This window comes from Solea senegalensis, unplaced genomic scaffold (assembly GCF_019176455.1).
Source record: "Solea senegalensis isolate Sse05_10M unplaced genomic scaffold, IFAPA_SoseM_1 scf7180000014119, whole genome shotgun sequence".
NCBI lineage: Eukaryota > Metazoa > Chordata > Actinopteri > Pleuronectiformes > Soleidae > Solea > Solea senegalensis.
This window is the reverse complement of record NW_025320970.1, coordinates 61444-85725: the sequence shown is the minus strand read 5'-3', so window position 1 is coordinate 85725 and position 24282 is coordinate 61444. Positions and strand designations below refer to the sequence as shown.

Sequence of the window (24282 nt, the reverse complement as noted above, 5' to 3'; positions counted from 1 at the left end):
AAAACAGGAAAAAGTAAACAACTCTTTTGTTGTTGTTGTTGTTGTTGTTGTTGTTTAAGGGTCAAAAATAGGGTTAAAGTTTTCATTCGTGAAGCAAGTCTTTTGCCTCTCTGACAAAATAAAACACGTCCGAACGACGATGGTGAGAAATCAGCAGCATTTAACTGGCGGCTGCTCGGTCACCTTTCCCAGCACGGCCCCGACAGAATTCCCAGGGTTAAGGTCTGGGGACATAGATCATAGACCATCATGCTGATATACATATTAATATGACCTCATCGAGCCCTCACTTTCAAGAAAAGCTTTCAATCTGGTTGTCCAGATGATATAAAGCAAAACAAAAATAAATACATCAATTTAAGGGAAATTGTACAATCTCACTCTGCCGCTGACTCGCAACACTCGGGTTTAGATGCTTCACCACGCATTCATTCAATATCAAAAAAACAACAGTGGAAGGAAGTATAACTCGGAAACAGGATGACCCCCCACCCCAGGGAATGGCTGTGATTGATTATGGTAACAAAAGGGCGTTTAGTAACAGTGCACACTTTTAAAAACAGAAAAAAGCTACAGAGAGACGAGGAGACTGTGTGTGTGTGAGTGTGTGGGGGCTATCGTCAACCTCTTCCCTCTGCAACCTTTCTCTGCCAGGTTTCCATCTCTCTCCATCAGAAAAGAAAGGGAGGGGGGGCCCAAAATGAGGCGTATTTAGGGGCCGTGGAGAGAGAGAGTGAAATGTGGACAAATAAAAAAAGAAAAAGCGAGTGAACAGATACAAATATTTTTGAAAAAGAAACGGATTCATCCCCCAAAACATGGCTGCTCGGGGGAAGAGAGACAACTGTTATGACCACAGAGTGGCCGTCGCTCTCTACTCATTACCTCAGAGAAACGTCATCCCTCCTTCCTTCCATCCTTCCGTCTATCTGTCCTTTCAACAATCTGTCCGTGAACTCACTCAAAACAAAGTGCTGCTATCCCCTCCCGCCCTTTGGAGGGCGTCCCCCGGCGTGGCTGCTCCGCCGCCCGCTTCGTTACTGTTGGCTGCCGTCACGGCTTCCAGGGAGGCGGGATCAAAGCCTTGCTCCGCCCCCAGCGCGTCGGCCTCCATCTTCACACTGTCGGCGAGGAAGGCGGAGTAGGCCTCGCTGTCGGCCATCAGCAGTTTGAGCTTGGGGATCCAGCTCTTGCGGACGACACGGCGGGCGTTAGTGCACATGTCGGCCGCGATGGCGTTCATCTCGCTCTCCTTGAAGCTCGGCGCAAAGTTCTGGCAGTAAACTGTGGAAAGTAGCGGGAGCAAAAAAAATAAAAAAAAAGGGAGAACGATTAATAGCAAAAACAGGGCAAAACTTTTCAGGAAGCAAGCAGCGTTTGCACTCCCTCACTTGTTCGTGGTTTTTGTTTGCGATGTTGTCAATGGGCGGGGCTTAGGAAGCTGCCTGCTGATTGGCTACTGAGTTTTGCAGCAACTGCTCAGTGGAGTCACTGTCAGTCCGTAAGTATATGACGTTTATAATCTGACAAACGTTACTAGATACTTAGAATTTTTCGGTCGATGTTGAAACCTTGGGGAACAAGTTTCAGACGGACATCGACTCAAAACCCGTGTCTACTTCTAGTCCATTGAGCTGTCGCTGCAAATCTCAGTAGCCAATCAGCAGACAGCTTCGGAAGCCCCGCCCCATGGTCGGAATCGCAAACAAAAAACCACGACCCAGAGAACAAGTGAGGGAGCGCAAGCGAGCAAACAAAATTCAGATCATTGCAAACAAAAAGTCTATTTTCAAACAAATAAAATACAATATTTTTGAATGATTAAATCGATATTTTATTTGCAATTTGCTTGAAAATATGGACACAAATCTTAATCCCACACAAGACCAACAACATACGTTGTAACGCGAGCACCTCGGGCGTGAGATTTCATACTAACGCGTCTGTGTTACTCACATTTGACAGCGTGCAGAACTCTGTTGTCCAGGGGTTTACGACTCGGATCATTGGTTGAGGAGCGGATGCCAGTTCCACAGCTGTTCGCCAGAGTGCTCCTGAGCAAGGGACAACAGACACCGTCAACAACAGGTATGATGTATAAATCATTAAAAATAAATAAATAAATCTATGTGGACAAGACAAACATCCATTACTAGTTCTCTCTACTTGGATACACCGTTTCTTTCTGTATTTCTTTTCTTTCTACGACCAGATCTCACAGAAACGAGCATACAAAGCTGAAACAATGTGCATTTCAAACAGAGATCGTGTCTTACCTTTCCTCTTTTATCTCCATAGCTTTCATTTCAGTACAAATCTCTGTTGTTTCCAGCTAATGTAAGGAACTCCTGCGTGGACTTGGGTGTCCAAGTGAGCAAAGAGCTCAATAAGCCACTGAATAAGTACTTGCATAAGAGGCAAAAAAAGGCTCAAACTGTTATTGTTTGTGACTGAAGGTAAGTCGTACACACATTTCTATGAGTTTGTGCTTAACTGAAGAAAGTGCAATTGTGTAACAGTTCATTACTTCAGTTAAACTGGATTTACAGAGAAGAGAGCTTGCCCTCAGAGCATGATATGGGGGGGGACGACTCGTTTAGTTTAACTTGGACAGCTGGGTAAGCAAATGATGCGCACCCTCGCTTGTAAATGTTATGATAAAGTTGAAGTTAGAATGATTTGCAGATTCGAACCTCCTTGTTTCAGTGACATTTAAATGAAACCTTGTATGCGAGACATATTTTGGATCATAGTGACGTAGACAACAATCTACAGCTGGAGAAACTACATTGATCTCAACGTGCAGTCGTCAGTGAGACTGGAGCACAGGGGTGTGACTACGTGACTATTTTGAGGCTAATTGAGGAAATCATGTGATAACGTTGCTGAATATTGTGATGGCGTTATGTCTCACAATAGATTAAGAGATACAAATAAGTGTTCATTTTGTTATGTATTGATAAAGAGTAAACAATAAGATTAATTATAAATAGGGATGGGACAATACCACGTTTTTTTTCCGATTAGTCCACAGAAAGAAGAAATAAACAGCCCAAACATGACTCAGCTGAAATGTTTTTTTGGATTTGGATTTTTAATTACATTTTTTACAGTTGTGATCTGATGCAGTGATTTTGACCAGTATCAGACCGATATCAATACTGATTCCCATCCCGAACTATAAACATAACACAAATGGACAAAAATTCAATAAATTATATTTAAAAAACTGAGGAATTTTTTTTCAAGCTATTTTTATAGCCAAGTGCAAACAGTAATGTTATATAATAAAGTTTGTGCCCACAGCTGCGGTGTGTGTGCGTTTCATGGACGCAGCCTCATGGGCGCAGCCTCATGGGCGCAGCCTCATGGACGAGTGATGTTTTGAGAAGTATTTAACTCATATTTTACCTGAGTGAGTTAACTTTCACTCTAGAGAAACAACTAACAACACTTTTCACCGTCCCTCAAAGACTCCTACATTAATTCCTAGTCTGACAGCTTTTGATAGCAGTGTTGGTAGTTTTGTATTCTGTTAAAGGCACTTTGAGATGTTTATTGATGATAATTGTATTATTTTTTACGCACTTTTCCATGTACATTCTCAATTTGTCATCACCTGCTGCTAACTGGCTGCAGAAAATGTCTGTGTTAGCTACATCTCTAAAGTTTGTAATTGAATAGTGCTGGTCTACAATATACAGTGCAGCCCTAATACACACTTTATAATTAACCAGCTCTGTGTTTGTCTACAGTATGTCGTTAAACTGGGACCAAAATGGTGAAAATGTCACTTCTCTACATGTTTATTGAACAGGAGGTTTCATATCGGAGTATTTGCGTTTATACAATTCTGGACAAAACCTCCAGCTGAACCTTTGCATAATTTGGAACCTCATTTTTAAACACTTAAAAACTCCAATTTGGCAATGGTGGTTAGTGAGACATTTTCCTGTGGGCTTGACATGGCTTTATACAGACATTCAAACATTCACTGCGTGAAGCCTGAGTCACACCCTGGCAGACACTGACCTGTCAAAGAAGGCTGCGAGCAAGCGCCGGAGCAACACTTTGTGGCGGGTGCCGGCACTGACGTGGCAATTCATGAGCTGGGCACGAGAAATGAACACGGAGGTGCCACTAACCAGCTCCAGCTTCTCCGCCGGGTCGCCCTCCTCGTACAGCTTTGGGTGGCAGCGGTTCCCAATCTGGCTGATGAGCTCGGCGGGGAGCGAGGCCAGGTCCTGTCGGGATCGTCCCCCCCTGCCCCCCCGTCCGCCACCAGAGTCTGGAGCCAAGTCTGGCAGAGCCTCCACTCTCTCGCTGACCACTGTGGAGGAAGGATTTATTCATGTTAAATGTGTGTTTAACATTAATAAAGTCTTTTCTTTAAAAAGGGAAAGATGACAAACCTCTCAAACAATAGCAGTAGTCAATCAAAAGCAATGTAAAACTAATTCCACTGCGCAGTGGTTTCTAAGTTGCACCAAGGCGGTTTTCAGTCTACAAATGAAAATGACTGCAAATGAATAAAATGTTCAAGAGGCTGAAAACATGTTTGGTAAGGCCACCATGTCCTTTGAGCGCCCAATTATAAAAATTTAATCTGTGAATCGATGTAAACGTTTGTGCCCAATTTGACGAGATTGCTTCAGATAAGGGAGCAAATAAGCTTTTAACTGGAGTGGGAATCTCAGGGTAATTCACAATCACAATATGATATATGTGACGTGATGCATGGCCTGTGATAATATCGAGACGCAGCGATTCTGCGATATTTGATATTTTACGGCACAACAACCACAAATCGATAAATGCCTGTCACATTGTTTTTCACGGGTGTTCTGTGATGTGATCCTGTTGACGAACCAATTACTGTCCACATACTTTTTGTGAAGCAAACAGCGGCATCTGACTTTTGACCACCAAAATGGAATTAGCTCGTTTGAAACAATTAGACCATATATACAGTATAGAAGTTCCATCATGTTCAAAACCCAAAAAAACATAATGTCTCTGACCACTGAGTGACTTTCACCATTAACAAATAGTCAATTTTTCAAATGACACCATGTTCTGGGAAGAATTGTGGTTCGGTTTGGCCTTGATTCCATTACATATTAAAAATTGACTACCAATGGAACAAAATCATGACTCATTTTGCATTTTTGACAGTGTCCATGGTATAAAGTAAATGGTCTGTATTTATATAGAGCTTTTCTGGTCTTGATGACCAAAGCTGCTCTACAATAGTTTTGCCATTCACCCATTCATTCACTCACACTTTCATACAGCTCATCCATGTGCAGCACATTTTTCTATCACACATTTTCATGCCGCCCTGCACGGTTGTCAGGAGCAACATGGGGTTTAAATTTCTTGCCTAGGGACACATTGGCATGTGAGCCAAGAATCCAACTCTCAACCTTCCCCGTTGAAAGACGCCTCACTCTACCACTGATCCAACTGTCGCCCCAAAAGTGAGATGACTGTCTTCAAACTGTGTGTTCAAAAGCATTTTAAACACTGAGGTAATTACACTGCTCTCTTTGCACTAAACGCTTCTTTGCCTCCATTCATGCATTAAATTCCTTTTGTGTGTTTCCATTCATATTTTATTCAGTCAAACAGGAGAAATTGGAGGACAGACTGTTCTAGGTCAAGCAGAGATCAATGTGGTATCCTACATGAGGACGTATTGTACACACCCTCCATTTTATGTAATGAAACAATTTCCCTTAAGGGCCCTTTGGCCGATGGTCCAATAGGCAGATAAAACACATTGTGGTCCAAAACTACAATTTTCCTATCATTGCTGACAGGATTTGGCATGCGTACTTTTCATTAACTCCTAGACTGTTTTGCGATATCTAGAAAATTCAAAAACTATGGACTGGCGATCTGTCCTGGCTGTGACGCCACCTTTCACCCTATGTCAGCTGAGATTGGCACAGCAACCTCCCGTGACCCTCATGTGGAGGATAAAGCAGTAGAAGATGAACGGATGGATAACAGAAAGCAGAGAAATAGAGCTTTGCCCCCATATACTTGTCATTACGGTAGAACCTCAGGAGTTTCACACAACGATCGTCCAATGCCAGATATGGAATGGGAAAGTTATATTGGAAAAAATAGCAGAAGAACTTACTCACGGACACTTTTTAAGACAATTCTACAGCCATGAAATTAAAATAAATCCAGACATAATCTGTAATTTATTTCAGCATTTCGTTTTTCTGTCTTCTCGACAAACTTGTCCAGAAACCAGAAAATATTCAGAATAAACTCACTCTCAGTCGAGAAGTCTAATTCTCTCTCAGATGTGATGATTTACATTAATCTGAAAGATTATTGCAATGTATTGTATTACTGATCAATAATGCCCCATATATGTTGCCAACCCCCAGCTTTAAGCCACTGCTAACAATTCACAATTTTAAAGCAGAATTTAACATTTCCTTTTCCACAAATGGGAAGGTTTGGAAAAAACAATCTTTACTGGATTCATTTCTCGCAAACACAGCACAGTGAGACTTCAGAGATCACAAGACAAAACCCTTCCTCATTTGCATAAAAACACACTGTGACCTTGAGACGAACTCCCACACTTATGCATTCATTTACAGTCGGTGCTTACCTGCAGCCCCAGCATTCAGCATGCTGTACATCGTGTACATGTTGCAGATCTGCCGATACTGCTCTTCGGCACTGTCGTCCGCTATGTCGTCCTCCTCCTCGTCGTCGTGGTAGCTGATTGGCGAGTCGCTGGTGTACATGCTCAGCGTGCCTGGACTCGTGCCCTCGGGGGTCCCGCCGTTGTTGTTGTTGTTGTTGTGGTTGCTGTTGAGTCCGGTTCCTCCCACTGTGATGGCGTTTCCGGCGCCGGCGCCACCGCCTCCAGCCATCGCAGCATTGGCGGCCGCAAGCCCACGCCCGGAGGCTTCTTGGGTAGTGTTGTTTGAGGAGGAGGACGAAGACGAGGAGGAAGAGTAGCGTGCGGCCTTCCTCATGCCGCCTCCTCCGCCCCCTCCGGATCCCCCGCCCCCATCACGGTTGCCCCCTTCCCACAGCCGCTTGGCCACAGGGGTGCAGACCACTGAGTAGGGAGAGCCCTCCTGCTGGGCAAGGAGAGAAATACCAGTTGAATACCATCACCTGCCCAGAACACTCAAATGGCGCTTTTCCACTACATGGTCCCAGCACGACTCAACTCGCTTCGGTACGGTTATTTTTGCTTTTCCATTAGCGATGATACCTGGTTCCTGTTTTAGCACCTGCTCTCGTGAGGTTCCAAGCGAGATGAGCTGGTGCTGTGCGCGACGTCGTCAGACTGCCGGCCACTGATTAGACAGAGTGCCCGTCAGTTAATCATTTTAATCAACTGATTCTAATGATTCAGTACATCGAAAAGAACTGCTTTACAAGTCACTAGTGTGTCTTTTTGAGTGTTAAACAAAGTCACTGCAGTTTCATGCAGTGCTTGACCCCGCCCACATTGAGGAGATACTACAGTAATGGAAAACCAACCAAACTGTGTAGAGTTGAGCGGCGCCATGCTGTGCTGTGCCGTGGCGAGGCAATGCGAGACAGAACCATGTAGTGCAAAAGTGGCAAAACAAGTAGCCAGGTTTTTCCCTTCTTCTACCTCATACGCTGTGATTCAGTCTCGAGCACGGGTCTCCAACCTCTTTTCTTCTGAGAGCTACTTTGACAAAATGAAAATGGCCAAAAGCTACTCATGTTTGTTTTTTTAACATTTATCCTCATCGCTCATTTCAACCCAAACAAACTGAAAAATGTCACATTTTGCAATAAACATAACAAAAATAGCATCTAATTCAGCTCCATGTGCATTTGACAGCAGTGCAACTGTTTGACAGCTACTTGGCAAATAATAATTTAGTGTTAGAAGGGGCGGGACAGTTTGATTGGATGAAAATGTAAGCGGGGTATGTTTCATTATTGAAACCTTTGGTGAGCTACTTGGAAAGGGACTGGGAGATACTGGTAGCTCGCGAGCTACTCGTTGGAGACCCCTGGTCTAGATTCTGCAAGGCTTGTTGATTCCAGGAAGTACATCGAGCCCTACCTGCTGCGGCTGTGGGGTGGGCTGAGGCGTGGTAGCTGTCTGTTCCGTCTTCACCTTGGACACCAGGGGGAGGGGCGTCAGACAGGAGGAGGGCCGTCCCGCTGCTGTGGCGACGAGTCCAACTCCGCCTCCGCCAACTGTTTGCGTGACGGGACTCTGGGGCTCAGAGGGCGGGGTCTCCTCCGTGTGGAGACCCTGGGAGTCGCAGCTCGGAGACGAGACCTGGAGGCGAGACGAAAGAAAGATCAAGATAAGTAAGAGATTAACAGATGAAAGTCATACACGTCAGAGTCTTCCCGATCGTAAGTACTAAACATGTTTGATATTTTTATGACTGAACAGCGATTGGGGAGCAAGAGCATATTCCGCAGTAACCAATGAGTGTGAGTTGATTCCGTCTCCTCAGCCACAGATTTTTGTTTTTCTCCGCACAAAACATTGCACACATAACAGCTGCTAACTGCCTCCATGCCTTCTGAAATCACATTAAGTCACGTTCAAGTTCCTGTGAGATCCCAATTCCCGTTGAATCTGTTCCCTAAAATTGTTTGATTAAAAGGCCAAGTGTGTGTTTGACTGGATCATCTAGTCTTTCTTTGTCAGGATTAAAAACATTAAAAATCAGTAACAAGGTTTGTTGTGTCTGTGGTCTCTCGCGTGGGGCAGGCCTTAAGAAAAAGAGGTTGTTTTAGTTCATCATATGGACACTTATTTAAAATGATACCCACCATATCCAGTGGCCCAAACCTCAACTTTGTACAGGTTTTAAGTTTATAACAAAAAACTAACTTGATGTGTCGAAAGAAACATTTTAATACCAGCAAATAACTTTACACACACATTAGTGAGTGATGAAATCCCCCCCCTCCCCCCCAGCAAGCAGCCCAGTCATGACTGCATCTTTCAGCCTGAGAGGCGCTGAAAGTGTGAGCAGTGTCTGCATTGTGGAAAATATTTGCTTTCTATAAAAGGCACACATGTTATCAGAGTGTCCACGCTGCCCACGTGACACATGAATCTCAGGCAAATAGGAGCAAAAATCATCTTTCACCACAGTTTCAAAGGCTATATCTGTCGTCTATATGTCGCAACCAAAACACTTTCTCTTTCCATTTCTTTCTTCTTTTTTTTTTTCCTTAACGAAAAACCTCTCTGTTCCATGAATCCAGTCATGTTTGTCATCAGGGCTTGCCCCGGCTCTGCCTGCCTGCTGAGATGTGAATGCCTGACATGGGAACACTTGCAGCTAAAGCAGAAATAACCGGTGTTATGCTGAGTAATCACCAGCAGTCAGCAGACAAACGTCAAGCTGGCAGGGTTTTTTCTTTTTTTTTTTTTTATATCAGGTCTGTGTCTGAGGTGTACAGTCAAGAAAATCTTTGCTTTCCCCTCATTAATATGCAGATGCATGCAGCACAGCAAAGCTCAATCTAATCAGACCTTCAAAGAGAGATAATGAGAAAATGCCATGCATTGTGCGACACAGAACAAGTACCAGTGGTGGCAACTCAAAACACTTACTCATCTCTACTTCATTAGGTAAACCTTAAACTACTTATCTAATCAGCCAATCACATGGCAGTAACTCAGTGCAGGTAGGATTATAGATGGTCATGACTGACTGCTGAAGTTGAAACTGAGAATCAGTCCCCAAAATGCAGCAAAATCCAGAGTGTGCTCAGTGACAGGGACCTTAATGGTGCGTCTGTAAACAGTTTAGCAGATTGAAGCTAGCCTGAATCAGCTGAGGGAGCTTCCACTACAGTATCTACATAGGAAGAAAGCGAGACAGGGACGGTGGTGCCAGAAAAGAGCAGGTTGTAATTAGAGTTTCTTGAATTCTTGTGTACCTGTGAAGTCTTCGCTTACAGCTCCACATCTGGATTAATCTCATAAACTATCACGTTAAAAGCTTAATTAAAGCGTTACCCACTTACCTTGAGGAAAAACTCTGTGCCCTTCTCCATGATCTGCTGGATCTGGAGGAAGCCGGCAGTGTACATGAGCAGGAACTGGTCTCCAACGTTCATGCTGAGGCGTCCCGTGTAGCAGAAGGCCAGGATCTGCTGGAAGCTCTGCGGCTGCACGGCCGGGGGCAGCTCCACCACCAAGCTCTTCCCGTCAGCATTGAACAGATCCCGGAAGTAAGAGCTGCTGGCTGCCAGCACGGCACGGTGGGCCTGAGGGGTAAAGAGCAGGGAGGGATTAAGTAAAAATGTTTCCTGATTGTGATGCACTGTACATATGAAGAAGTCATGAAGTGGAGCTAATCTGTGTTTTACTGTTTTACTGTAATGTGTTTGTTGATTGGTTGATTGGCTTCATCTAAGCAATCTCACAAAGGTTTACTGTCTTACTTTGGTATGGGATCATGTCCCCATCAATTTGTAATCCCAAATATTCAGTGAGTAGATTACAAAGTTGACAATTAAATGTAAAGGCAATTTTTGCAGTACTTTTGCCACCAAGGCAAATTTTTACAGAGTGTATGTAATGTCATCCCTTTATCTTTATTTACCTTCATTCCATTGCTTTTTATTACTGACCAGACCAAACCAGACTTTAAGCATACTTTGTGTATGAGTATGAATATCTTATCAAATACTTATCATCACTTACAATATTATGGCATGATGATATATTACATTATTTTGTCCCTCCCCTTTTTTTCACAGCTTTAACAAAAAAAAAAAAGTACCACTGGAGTCATGTAGATAACATATCACTGTGATACTAAGAAAGCATGTATGTTTGAATACAAATGCTCATCGCTTAATAGAAAAGCAGTGGAGACCTTGAAGGCGTGTCCTTTGACAACCACAGAGACGTCACAGTAGAGGCCCTGCAGCCGCTGCTCGTTCAGACACTCCAGGACGTTGTTGCCAAAGTTGGGGATCGCCATCTGCAGTGTCTGAGCCATAACGCTCTGCCCAGCACCACAGGGTCTACAAGAAAACAAAAAACAACAACAAAAAGTAAAAGTTAGATGTAAAAGGGTCAGAGAGGGAGTCCAAAACTGAGTGATATGTACAGGAAGACATAAAAACATTACGTCACAATTATCTTAACAAATACTTGTGATTCACCAAATTGGTGACATAATTGTAAAAAAAATCTGAGTTAATCTCTTAAAATGCCTCTTAAACAAATTTTATCCAAGAACAGTAAACAGCTCAGAAATAAAGACGTAACAGATTAATGCTACTACTGATACAAAACGTTAATTAAATGTTACAATAACCCAGTACTGACTTTTCTGGGGCAGAGCTTTGACCAAAGGGTCAATGGGAATGAATTGGTTGTATTTTGACAGTGAAATGATCGTAAAATTATGACATCATTGAAATAATCTTGCAATAAGTCCGATATACTTCCATACGGGGCTTTTCAGATGCCTTGGTGTCTGATGCACTTCTGGGCTGTACATATTTATAAAAGAAGCAGAGTATGCGAGTGTTTCATAATTAATGAATTAACAATTTAATTCCAAAACACCCAATTTAAGGCCACCAGTGAACGTTATAAAAGCTGCCCTTCTAACAGTTTTGTTAGTTTTTGGCCTACTTTTGTATTTCCACTTCAGCTCCTCTCTCAGTCAAAACACAGTCGCTTACATAACTCGTCTATTTCACTCATCACGATCCAACAGGGACGCCTGCTATGATGAGGAAAGTGTGGGGAGATCTGTTGAACTCCAGATGATTAAAAATAAACAAGGAATATGTCTCTGAAATCGTTGTCTTTGTCGTGAGAAAGTCTGGGGGAGCGCTCCTTTTTCCTGTGGGCCCTTTGTTTTTGTTTATGCACGAACAATATGCACTATTTACTCAAATACAGTAAAGTATGGATGTAAACAGATGAGAACACAAATGGAAGACGAGTCACTCACTACACTACTGGACAAACACATGAATATAAGGCTGAGATCTCCTTGTGACGTACGACGGTATACATACTAACACACAAACACACGCGCATTTAAAACAGTGAATCTAAACCTGTGAAATTACAGAGAATTCTTATTTTTGATGTACAATAAAAGAAAAACCTAGATTTTGCCCGTTTTGGAATTGCTTCACGGCTGCACAGCTCGAGCATCGCATAGCCTTTATTAAGTTAACAGTGCTGTGCTTCTCTTTAAAAACACTGATGATAATGAAGTTCTCTAAGCCTGTGGCAATGAATTAAGAACCTGTGCCTCTTTTGCCTAACTCATCAAAATCAGCCTGTAATCTGAAAAACATACTTTTAGGGCTGGTCAACAACACTATTGTCTGACCATAAGTATGTGCTGTGTTACTCTTTGGTTAGGTTTGGATCAGTTTGGGGGTTTTTTTCTCCATAAAATGTAAGAAAACTGAGAAATCTTTTGGTCTTTTTTAACCAAACCACACAATGACTCCATGCTCGTTTTTTGTCTACATACCAAAGAATATTCAGTTAACTGTCACAGAGAAGCATTTTGGCAAAGAAACCAGATAATATTCACATTTAAGTCGATGAAACCACAGAGCTTTTGGCTTTTTTTAATGAGAAAACTATCAGAAAATAGCAGTTGAAGGTTCATTTAAATGTTGGTTATAGAGTTGCAACTAACAATTATTTTCATAATTGATTAATCTGTCGATTACTTTCGCGATTAATTGTGTCGTCGTTTGGTTTGCCAAACCTAGAAAGGACGATAATCTAAAATGTCTCATTTTGTCCAAAAACCAAATAGCTGAAACAATCAGAAAACATGTTTTAATTGCTTAAAAATACTCAAATCGATTGTCAAAATAGTTGACGATTCGTTTAGTAATCAATTAATCGAGTAATTGTTTCAGTCCTAATTGGTTATTAGTCGTTTCTTGTTGGAGCTACCTGACAAGTTGCGCATTTCATTTCAGTAACTATATCAGCTAAAATATATATAACTTATTTGCTGATAAAAGCGAGCATGCTGAACATCACGGCGATACCAATGTATAGTTAATAAACGTGCGGCTCCCATTTAATGACCAAATTCATTTTCCAGATTCCTCCAACGCCGGAGAATATGAACACAACCCATTCAAAAAATAACTGACCTTATGTACTGTCGTGTAATCAACAACAAAAACTACTGAATCGACTGAAAACAGCCGTAAAAACAAAAATACGGAGCACCAATGGTGCACTTTTGGCTTGGTGTCATATTTTGAGCTCATATTCAACACGGGCGTGTCAGAGGGGACGGAATCATCGATGCAAAAATCTCCACTACTTCCATGATCATTTTCGCTGTGTAGCAAATAATAACCTGAAGCTTTGTTGATGTTGCAGAAGGCGGTGACAGCTTTTAGTGTTGTCTGAACAGGTAGGCATGACACATCACGACACTGTCTCTTATTACAAAACCTTCCTTTTATACCTCACGGTTGAGTAAACGGCACAAAAGAACACCCATTCATTCACTGGTGGTTATTTATTCAAACTCCGACTGGGGAAACCTAGACCACACAGATATAGACGGTTAGATTAGGTTAGCGATTTAAGCAACTTTCAACACTTTACCAAATACACTCAATTCAGTATCAGTATTAAAAGTATTGTTAGTCAGTGTGTTACAAAGACCATGCTCTCTGCTGAAAAGCAGCCGGGAGCAAGCGCTCAGAGAAAAATGACTGTGACCAATTTTAGTGATTTTAACTGATGGATAACCAAATAAACTTGTCAGTTTAAAAGGGCTGTTTCACCCAATTCTTTTGAACTTGGTCAAATGAAGAATTACTTTTTTTCCAGATCTTTGTTGTTGAAAAGTTGTTATAATTGACAGAAACACTGAAGAGCAATGCCAGGCAGGGCTGCAACAAATGATTATTCTCTCGATTAATCGAGTAATCGCTTGGTCCGTAAAATGACAGAAAATGTAGATCAGTGTTTCTCAAACCTGGAAATGTTCTCAAATGTCTTGTTTTGTTAACAAACCAAAATGATTTGAGTTTTAATGATTTTCTTGTTAATATGGAGCAAAGAAATGAGAAAATGTGCACATTTAAGCAACTTTGTTGCAACAGGGAGAAATTATCTAATGACAAGCTTTAGTTATACATTCACTGAGTAATGGATTTGAAACATGATGAAGCATAAACACATGATCCCATAATCCAAACAATTACTCATTTATTTTGATAAGCGATTGATCGGTTTGAGTGTTAAAAACAAGTTTTTGGATTTTCTAGCTTCTTAAATGTGAATATTTTCTGGTTCTTCGCTCCATATTAACAAAGAAATCATTAAAACATAATCACTATGGTTTGTGGGCAAAACAAGGTTTGGCAAACACTGATCCACATTTTCTGACATTTAATGGACCAAATGACACATATTATGTAAATAATCGATAGTTGCAGCCCTTCTAATGCAAGAAACACAAACATATGAACGTAATTGTTTTATGATGTGATTTTGAGTCAAAACGATGACACTTTCAGCCCTTTTCTTAAGCATCACCAGAACCTGTGTTAGACGGATTGTTTTGACTTTAAATACACACTCCTGCAGTGGAGCTGCTCCTTTGCGACAATAAAAAAAAAAATCATTGGTTGTAGTGGGAAACCTCCAGGTGTGAGAGTGAGGTAGGGTGATATTGTACTACTGTGCATGCTCAGCAAAAACCTTCCCCAGTGAGAGATTTAAGTTAAAAATGTGGGCTAAATCAGTCTTTACCCGTTACCTTAGGGCACTACTGGAAAAAAAAAGACCATGAGGACTTCAACAAAATTAAATTTTAAAGTTAAGCGTAAAGTGATTAATTCTGCTAGTATTTAAGGCACAGGGTTAATTGAAAGGGTAAAATATGTCTAGTTACAACTCCCACACCAAGAATTTTACTTAAAAAAGTAGTTTTAATTTAATTTCATTCTGGACTATTACCTACCAACCTACAGACATCTAGTTTAACAAAAAAAAAATACTCCAATAACTACTTCTCCTCATAATAATAATAATAATAATTATTATTATTTCTATTCATCACTAAACAACTAAAACAATTAAGATCACAGACTGAGACTATTAAATTACTAGTAGATGTTTTCTCCAATCTATTTTGTTAAAATCAATTATGTTCTGACATAAGTCAGTGTTTGGTTGCCATATTACCTTCAAACATTGTTATACTGATGCCATCTTTAATGAGAGCATCAAGAGCTCAGTGATAACTGCCACATCAAAAGTTGCTGGTTTTGATTTTGAGTGAGGCATGATCTAAGCTCTAAAAATGCATGATATGCAGTGCACTGTCCACTCTCTAAACACCTGCACTTTGCTGTGACCTTGGACAAGAAATTGAACCGACGAGTGTCCTGATGGAGCCGCTCAGTGACCAAACGGATACCTATGATTGTTTTCAGGTGTGAAACAGGAGGCATATAGGATGATAGGAATGTAGCTGCTAAGACAAAGCACTATCCATCTCGATTGTAAGTATCTAACGTTTGTCAGATTATAAACGTTAGATACTTAGAATTATTTTGTCGGATGTCGACGGGGAAAACTTGGGGAACAAGACGTTGCAGACGGACAGCGACTCCAAGCCTGTTGACTACTTCCAGTCCATTGAACTGTCGCTCCAAAACTCAGTAGCCAATCAGCAGGCAGCTTCCTGAGGCCCCGCCCATGGTCAGAATGGCAAACAAAAAACCACAGCTCAAAAAAAAAGTTAGTGCAAACGCAAAAGAGTCAGAGCTAACAAAAATTTCTGATTATCGTAAACAAAGTGTATTTTCAAAGAAAAAGAGACAATATTTTTGAACAATTAAATCGATATTTTATTTGCAGTTTGTGTTTTGATTTAATTTTTGTTTGCTCAATTCATAAAGTACTGCTTGCCTCATGAAGTGTTGTTGAAGTGAAAATATTGACACAAGTCTAATTAGAGCAGCAACTAACGATTAAGTAATACGTTAAAAAGATGTTGATCAGTGTTTGTAAAAACCTGGAAAGGATGATGTTCTCGAATGTTATTGAGTTTTAATGATTTATTTGTTTAATGGAGCAAATAAACTAGAAAATATATTCACATTCAAGAAGCTAAAACAATCAGAAATCTTGTTTTAATCATGAAAAAAGCTTCAAACTGATTAATCGATTATCAAAATAGTTGACTAATTTAGCAATTAATCGAGTAATTGTTTCAGCTCTAAATCTAATTCCATAACTGTAAATGTAGGTTCCCATTTACAAGAAAATAGATAATAAAGCACAGCACCTCCAATAGATGCATGGTTGCAGGTGACTCAACAACATGGTGCCAGACCATCAAATTACAAAACCAGAGGCTTCACATTCTTGAGTGACATCATGACGAGTTGCCACATTTGCCATCAGCCTCGAGGGTTTCCTTTCTGCTCCCCCTGGTTTGATGTCAACTCACTGCTGAGTGCTGACATTTCATCCGAGGGAATCCTAACCAGCTACCTTTTTACTCCTCAAAAACAGGTCAAAGGTTACAACAACTTCCAGGAATCATAAAGGAGGTTAATTCACACCACTTGACCTTTGATCTCTTAGGCCCCCATGTGCCCCATTCTACACTTTGACTTCATGTCAAACAGAGTGTGTGTGTGTGTTCTACATCTTTATTATAGTTTTTGATTTAATCCACAAACTCTACACATAAACCACATGCTCTGGCTAAAACACAGTGACACTTAATATTCCCTACAGTCTGTGAGTGTGTTTATACACACACACAGTCATGATTATTTAGATCAATAACAAACACAAGCTTCTAATTTCAACATCAATCACTACATTAACATATTCGGCTTCCTGGTTTAGGGAGGTTAAAGAAAAGGTAGCCTGTTAGCAAGTAGCAAGCTACGGCTAAAGCTAACGCTTGCATTTCACACTTCACCCATGCGTACAATTAATTCCAAGAACCTTATAAAACGAGATAAAGTCAGTGTTCGTGTGACTTTCAAGTATAAAGCGCATTTTAAGACCGAATGCAAAATAGTTTAACCGACACTCATGAGCTCAAACTGCAGCTCTGGTGTAGCCTCCCCTGAGCACAGCCAGAGCTATAACTTCAAAAACAAGGAATATTATCCACTACATATCAATTATACATCAGTTTATCTCACATGGAAGTCGCGCCGAGCTGGTGTCTCGCCGACAGACGCGTCGGGGGAGAAGAAGGGAGCCCGCCAGCAGCAGCAGCAGCAGCGGGGCAGGAGAGCATTCAAAACGGGCAGAGAGCGCTCGGTGCCCCGCCGCGTGCCAGCCTCGATACCCGGGAGGATTTGGGAGTCCTCGGTTGGCCCGGGCCGGTGTGTACAGTGGAGAGAAGGGGGGAGGAGGAGTAGGAGGAGGAGGGGGTGTGGGGGAAAAGGAGGGAGAGAAAGAGGGAGAGGGCTCCTCTCTTCCACTGGACGCACGAGTTTACCGTCCAAGCAACCGTCCAGGAAATGTCACAAAAATAGTCGAGGAGGGGAATAAAATATCCAGCAGTTTAGCTCCCGGTCTCTTGCTCTCGTGCCACCGCCGCGTCGTGTCCGTGTCGACCGAGTTCACTTCTCCTTCTCCGGCCGAACGGCAGCTACCTCTACGGGACAGACACGCGTTGTGCTCCCCTCCAAAATGTCGCTTGTGATATATCACGCGAATTAATTATTTATTAAATCTACACAAAAAAACAGGGAGATATACTGAGCCACGAGGGTTGAATTACGACGTATTTGTTATTATTGCACTAATATTATTATTTTTGCCGGACAGGAGAGGTGGATCCATGTAGGAGGGCGACCCTGACATTCCATCTTTAGCCGACATCAACAGGTCATCCCGGGACACAAATGCGCCGCAACTGTGGGCGAGACAGACGGATGGATCCGGCATGGCGAGGGGAGGGGGGAGGAAAGTACGGGGAAGGCTGTGAAAATCAATAACCGACAGGACACAAGGACACGGTGTGACAAGACTGTCTGTGTCTTTAAAATGCACCACATTAGCAAACCCTCCCTTCTTTTTTCTCTAGTTTTGGAGAAAGTTGGAGAATGCGAGGAGGAGGACGCGTCTCAGCGAGGCCAGGGGCGCTGCTAGAAATGTTGGGTTCCATGACAACATCCATTGTATGCTACAGTTGCGGTTGAAAAACTGCCTTGTCAAATAAAATGATTTCATCAAGACAAGTGTGTTTAAATGGCACTGGGTTTCAAGCTATAACGGAACCTAAAAATAGAAGAAGCTGGTGCAAAGAGGAAGAAAACGTGGAAATCACCTTGTGATGCACTGTCCGGTCAGAATTCACAATATTAAAGTTAATGTAGGGTGGAAAAAAATGAGAAGCACTCATTAGTCAGTTAACACTCTTATGACCATCATGATAATCAGGATTTCAGCGCTTCTGCTTCTTTTTCCAAGACAACTTTCACTTTCAATATCTGATAGAGCTGGGTTTCTCCACTTTCTGGTATCCATCCATCTGTCTTCTACTGCTTTATCCTCCACATGAGGGGTGCTAGTGCCAGTCCATAGTTTTTCACAAACGGTCTGCGAGTTATGGTTATGATTAGTATGCATGCAACATCCTGGCATGGATTGGTAGCAGCAGGGTTAAAGTTATTTGGAGGTTATTTTAAGGGTTTACCTAAAATGTCTAATATTAAGAAGCTTTGCATAGCAAAGCTGGTCACACTAAGGGCCAGTCCACACGGAAACAAGTGTAGGTAAATCATATTGGCATTTAGTCCACATAAAAACTGCATTTTAGGATCCCTATAATTTATAAAAACAGGATTTAGAGAGTGGGAAAATCTGAAAAAAGCCATAGCAATAGTCGTCTTCCTTCTCATGTATTAGGAGATTGTTTGTTTGATTGAGTGTTCCCAACTACTTTCAATGAAAAGTAACTTAAAGCCAGCCTGAAGAGACCCCAGATATCGCCAGAACACGTTCCCGTCTTGAGCGAGTTCAGACATGAGCGTGAACAAAAAAAATAAGTGTTGAAGATTAACAGTGAAACTGAATCGTAAAAAAAATAAGGGGAGGAGAAAACAGAACCCTATTTTTACTTGAACATGAACAATACAGATTGGTGATTGTTCCGCACATGGTCAGCTGCACTGCACATCTGCAGCTTGTTCTTGTCCGTGTTTCTCTCTGTGCCAACAGCCAGACCTTCTTGGAAAGTAGTTAGGATTATGTCAGAAAGTCACGAGATTTGTCACTATAGTAATTTTTGTGAAAAAAAAGTCTTTATGATAACGTTTCTGTGACTATACATTGAAACTTTGTTACATTACTTTGTTACGTTTCTGTGTGGATAGGGCCTTAATTCAATGAATTGATTCCCCCACTAGCACTACTATACTGGGACAAGGACATTGTCACTAGAGCTGCAACTAACAATTATTTTCATAACTGATGAACCCGTAGATTATTCTCTCAAATCATTTGGCTCATAAAATGTCAGAAAAGGTTAAAAAATATTGATCAGTGTTCTCAAATGTCTTGTTTTTGTCTACAAACCAAAATGATTCAGTTTAAATCATTTCTTTGTTATATGGAGCAAATAAACTATAATTCAATTCCCATTCAAGTCGCTAAAACACTCAAAAATCTTGATTCTTGTAAAAAACTTCAAACCACTCAAGTCGTTGATGATTAATTTAGTAATCGAGTAATTGTTTCAGCCCTGTAGGAATGTACATTTTTGATAGGAAGTGCTATATATTGATAGATCTCGCTTTTGATAACCATGACAACATTTATGTTAATCGCAATTGTCATAAAAATGCTAACGTTGAGGGGGCCTCCGGGGACCCCCGGACGCCATGCACCAGGGGAAAGGAGGGACTTCCCGCGGTGACAAGTGAGTGTGAAGCCGGTGAAGTGGTTAAAGTTTGGTCCGTGCCCCTTGAGCCCATCCCCCATAGTAACTAACAGAACTTTACCACCTTCTGTCCACGAACTAACAGCACAATAAGAACAACAGCTTAACCACACACACACACACACTGAAACAAAACACCACATACTGTACGACAAATACGAATTCTAGAAGGTCCCAAACACACACACACACACACACACACACATACATACATATTCCCCCGGACCCACATTTCGGGGCTCGGGCAAAAACAACAGTCACTCTGACAACGGTCCGAGCCAAAGACGCCGGACCCCGAACCGCTGTCCTCGTTGACCCGCAGTGGTGCTCAACTCACCCCCTCAGCCTCGATCTGTGTATGTAGCTCTGCTGGAAAGTGATTCAATGGAGGCGCAGCGGCGCAGACGAAAGAAAGTGTGTCTCTCTCTGTCTCTCTCCCTCTCCGCCTCGCTACAGGCAGCCATTCATTGTGACTGTACGCCGTGAAACCAGCCGCCGGAGCACGCGCACATTTCACGCATACACATGCATACCAAACACGTGTGTGTGAATGATTGGGCGCGCACGCGCGCCGAGGAGAGGACGGACGCACGTGCACGCACTCACACACACATACGGGCGGAGCACAGAATTATCGAGGGGAGGGGAGGGGGGGTTGGGTGACACAGAGCGGGGACTTCTTTTTTTTTTGGGACTCTCCCAGGGGTTACAGACAGATCACAGAGCTACCGATCGACCAGACAGATAGTCAGACTTGAAGACGGACAGACAGGTGAAGAGACAGACAGTCTCTCATATTTGCCTCATTATGCATTAACGCTATGCACTGTCATGTCAGAGAACAATGAGCAATGGTACAGGGAGGGTGGATGGACTGACAGACGGATGTTGTGACCACAATTTTATTGGTTTGTCCTTTTTCACAGAGGAGGGTGTAACCAAATAATGAAAACATTACTTGATGTCAAGTTGTTTTGTCCACGCAATGAAGAAAGTATAATGGAAAATGTAAATTTAAATTGGTGTCTTACTAAATCTCTTCCTCTCACACGTACAGAACTATTCTTCTTCTTGGGACAATACATTGACTACTAGTCATTTGGACAGCCAAATTATCCCTGAAGTCAACATCAATCTTAATGCCTAACCTCATCTGTGAGAGATCATTCTCTAAAGGTTGTATAAAAGTAACGTTAGGGGAATGCTCTGGGAACCAAAAGAGAACGTTCCATAACCAAACTTTCCATATCAATCACACAGGAACCTAGAGGGGAACCTTCAGGAAATGTTTCCACAACCAAAAGGTAACGATCCCAGAACATTCTGGGAACCAAAAGAGAATGTTCCATATCCAAACTTTCCATATCAACCACAGGAGAACCTAGGGGGCAACCTTCAGGGAACATTTCCACAACCAAAAGGTAACGTTCTATAAAGGTTGTATGAAGGTTTTATAAAAGTAATGTCAGGGGAACGTCCTGGGAACCAAAAGAGAACGTTCCATATACAAACTTCTCAACCACAGGAGAATCTAGGGGGGAACCTTCAGGGAACATTTCCACAACCAAAAGGTACCAAAAGGGAATGTTCTCTAAAGGTTGTATGAAGGTAGGGACAAAGTAATGTTCTGGGAACCAAAAATTAACGTTAAGAAAACTTTCCATATCAACCACAGGAGAACCTAGGGAGGAACCTCCAGGGAATGTTCTGGGAAGCAAAAAATGTGTGGAAGAGTGAATCATCTTTCAACTGGAAGGTTGTGGGTTCGAGTCCCAGCTCCCCAAGGCTACATGCCAATGTGTCCTTGGGCAAGACACTTGATAAATTCCTGTCAGAGAGCAACTGTGTCTCTCACTGCTGGCTGTGAGTGAATGGGTGGATGGTAAAACTGTTGTGAGTGGTCATCAAGACCAGAAAAGTGCTACATAAATACAGTGGTCCTGACAAGGTCGGTGTTTAATCAGACATAAAGGTTGTTGATAATGTGACAGCAACATCAAGAAGGAAAGAGGAGCTATGAGAAGATGTGAGGAGTGAAGTGAATTTTGGTCCCAGTGGTAGGAACACTATCTGAGATCTTTGTCCAGAAGAACATCAACTGCGCCCCTTGAGGATTCGAGCTTCAGGGAGACACAAGACCACCCAGGTAGGGAACAGTGTGTGTAAGTGACTAATAAGCACATACAGTAGATACATTCACATGAGCTGAGATGAAAACACAAAAATCATGTGAGCATCAAATCCAGAGATGCAGATCCAGATACTGTACAACACATACTTACATATGCACTGGCTTTACAAAGATCAGACCTGTGTGGTATTTCCCATGTGAAATGGAAATACCACAGTTTTCTTTTTGTACATGTTTGTACAATACTTTACAGATCAAGAATCCCCCAGTTTTTGGTGTCAATAAAGTATCTATCTCGTTGTTTTTGTAAAGTTTTTTTTAATCTAATATAACTAGAAATTTCACACAGCTAGTATGAAAACTAAGTAATCGGATTACAACTACCACAGTAAACGGATTACAGTGGTGACGGAGCCCACGCGCCGCTGCAGGCAGGTAGACAGGCAGCGTCCCCAGCCGACCCGACTGTCTGAGCCCCACCCACTCGCGCTCACCGCTCACCGGGGTGTCTTCTCCCTCTGGGCGGCGGTTTGTGGAAGCGACTTCCCCTCCTCCTCGGGACGGTGTGAAAGCACAGCCAGCCAGCGGACGACGACGGTTCGATCCCCGCTCTGTCAGACGTGTGTAGAGAGTCCGCGGGGGCAGGTGAGCCCAGCTCCGGGCCCTCCAGGCGCTGCGCACTGTGAATGCTAAGCTGATGAGACTGCACTCACACAGTCACAGTCAGTCTGTCTGTCCGTCAGCCAGGCAGCGCCACTGCCGCTGCGCTCCCCGCTCTCTCTCGCTGTCATGCCAAATACTATTAACTCTATAATTCTCCTGTGTCAGATGTGCAGCGCTATACGCTCTGTGGGCATTTATTGTCACAGCGCCCCCATCCAGATGTTCCGGGTGGTGGTGTTTGAGCATATACTGTATCTATACATTAGATTGATCACTTTTATTTATTCTTATTTCATGTCTTCTTCACAGCCACAGTCAGACATGCAGCGTGCAATAAACAACTAAATATAACCATTTGATAAAATATTAAGTGATAATTCTTGTTATTTGTTTTTTATTCAAATGCATTGTAATATATCATGTCATAATAATACTTGCTGTTGACATAAGGACCATAAAAACAGTTAAGTAAAAAAACTAAAATAAAGAGATTAAGCATGGCTCAGTGAGGTATACTGACATCTGCCAGGAAACAGCTGGACAGTCTCTCACAGTAAAGACACAAGGAAAAAGACGATTTGTGTCACTTAGGAAAACACAAGCAAAGGATTTCAAGCACTCAAGTCACTAAGTAACACATTTGAACTTTACTAAAAAAAAGACAGCAGTGGCTCAGCCACTCCTGTGTGCTGTTATCATAGTTTTGTTTTTAAAATTAGTTCATTTGAATTACTTTTAATTACTAGTTGTTATTGTTTGTAAATGCTTAGTGTTCATTAGTTTCAGTGTTTGTAATATAGAGTAGATGCCGTTTTAAAAATGTATTAGGGCAGATGAACAACCGTCCCTGAATCAAATACTGTATAACAGTCTACAGTATTTGAAGTAACCTGAAGTGCAAAATGAGGTTGGAGGTAAAAATTAAATAGCCAACAGACTAAAGACAATAACCCTCATAAGACACATCACATTGTTTGTGAGCCAGGAGTCTCAATCTCTTAATCTGAGGAAAATATGAGCAAAAAAACCCCCGAAAACAACAAAGAAGAAATAAATACACTTCACATGAACCCAAAAAGATTATGTATGAAATTCATTTACAAAGACGAAAACATAAGCACATTTTCGCTACAACTTTAGTTCGATAAACATGCAACTCAGTTTCAGTTAGTTTCTGTCCCAATATCTGTACAGTTGACAGATGTCATTGTACAAGCAACAGCAAACAGTCTATTTAGCATCACATTACTGCCATAAAGACCCAAATATAAAGCTGTTCAGCAGTGGGAATAATACACAACTCCTTATATGGACATCTTAAGGGTAGGTCACATCATCAGGCTTTTACAAAATGCCCTTTTTTCATCTTATTATGTGTTGTTGATTCAAAATTATGATTAATTTCATATCACATATATTTTTTTAAAGTGGGAGGAGTGATAATTGTGTAGAAGTCAGAAAAAGTATTTTTGTTCATAAAAATTCAAATTTTCACAAATTCAATCTCGATTTTTTTTAAAATGTTTTAATACTTTTTGC

At 41.8% G+C, this 24282-nt stretch overlaps 1 protein-coding gene across 5 annotated transcripts; it reads right to left on the bottom strand.

Moving 5' to 3' along the window:
* Positions 1–615: 615 nt before the first annotated feature.
* Positions 616–22816, bottom strand: nacc1b (nucleus accumbens associated 1, BEN and BTB (POZ) domain containing b). Of its 5 annotated transcripts, none has more exons than XM_044016066.1 (8): positions 22575–22816; positions 10884–11034; positions 10027–10269; positions 8090–8311; positions 6638–7118; positions 4033–4330; positions 1957–2054; positions 616–1284 (listed from the first exon to the last, which is right to left on the bottom strand). In XM_044016066.1, exons 2-8 carry the CDS (start codon positions 11007–11009, stop codon positions 962–964), a joined length of 1791 nt encoding a protein of 596 aa, XP_043872001.1. In that variant the 5' UTR covers positions 11010–11034; positions 22575–22816; the 3' UTR covers positions 616–961. The 5 variants fall into 5 exon arrangements, with proteins under 5 accessions (XP_043872001.1, XP_043872003.1, XP_043872002.1 ...); XM_044016068.1 differs by having other exon boundaries at positions 22582–22816; XM_044016067.1 differs by lacking the exon at positions 22575–22816 and adding an exon at positions 20287–20488.
* Between the last annotated feature and the right edge of the window lie 1466 nt (positions 22817–24282).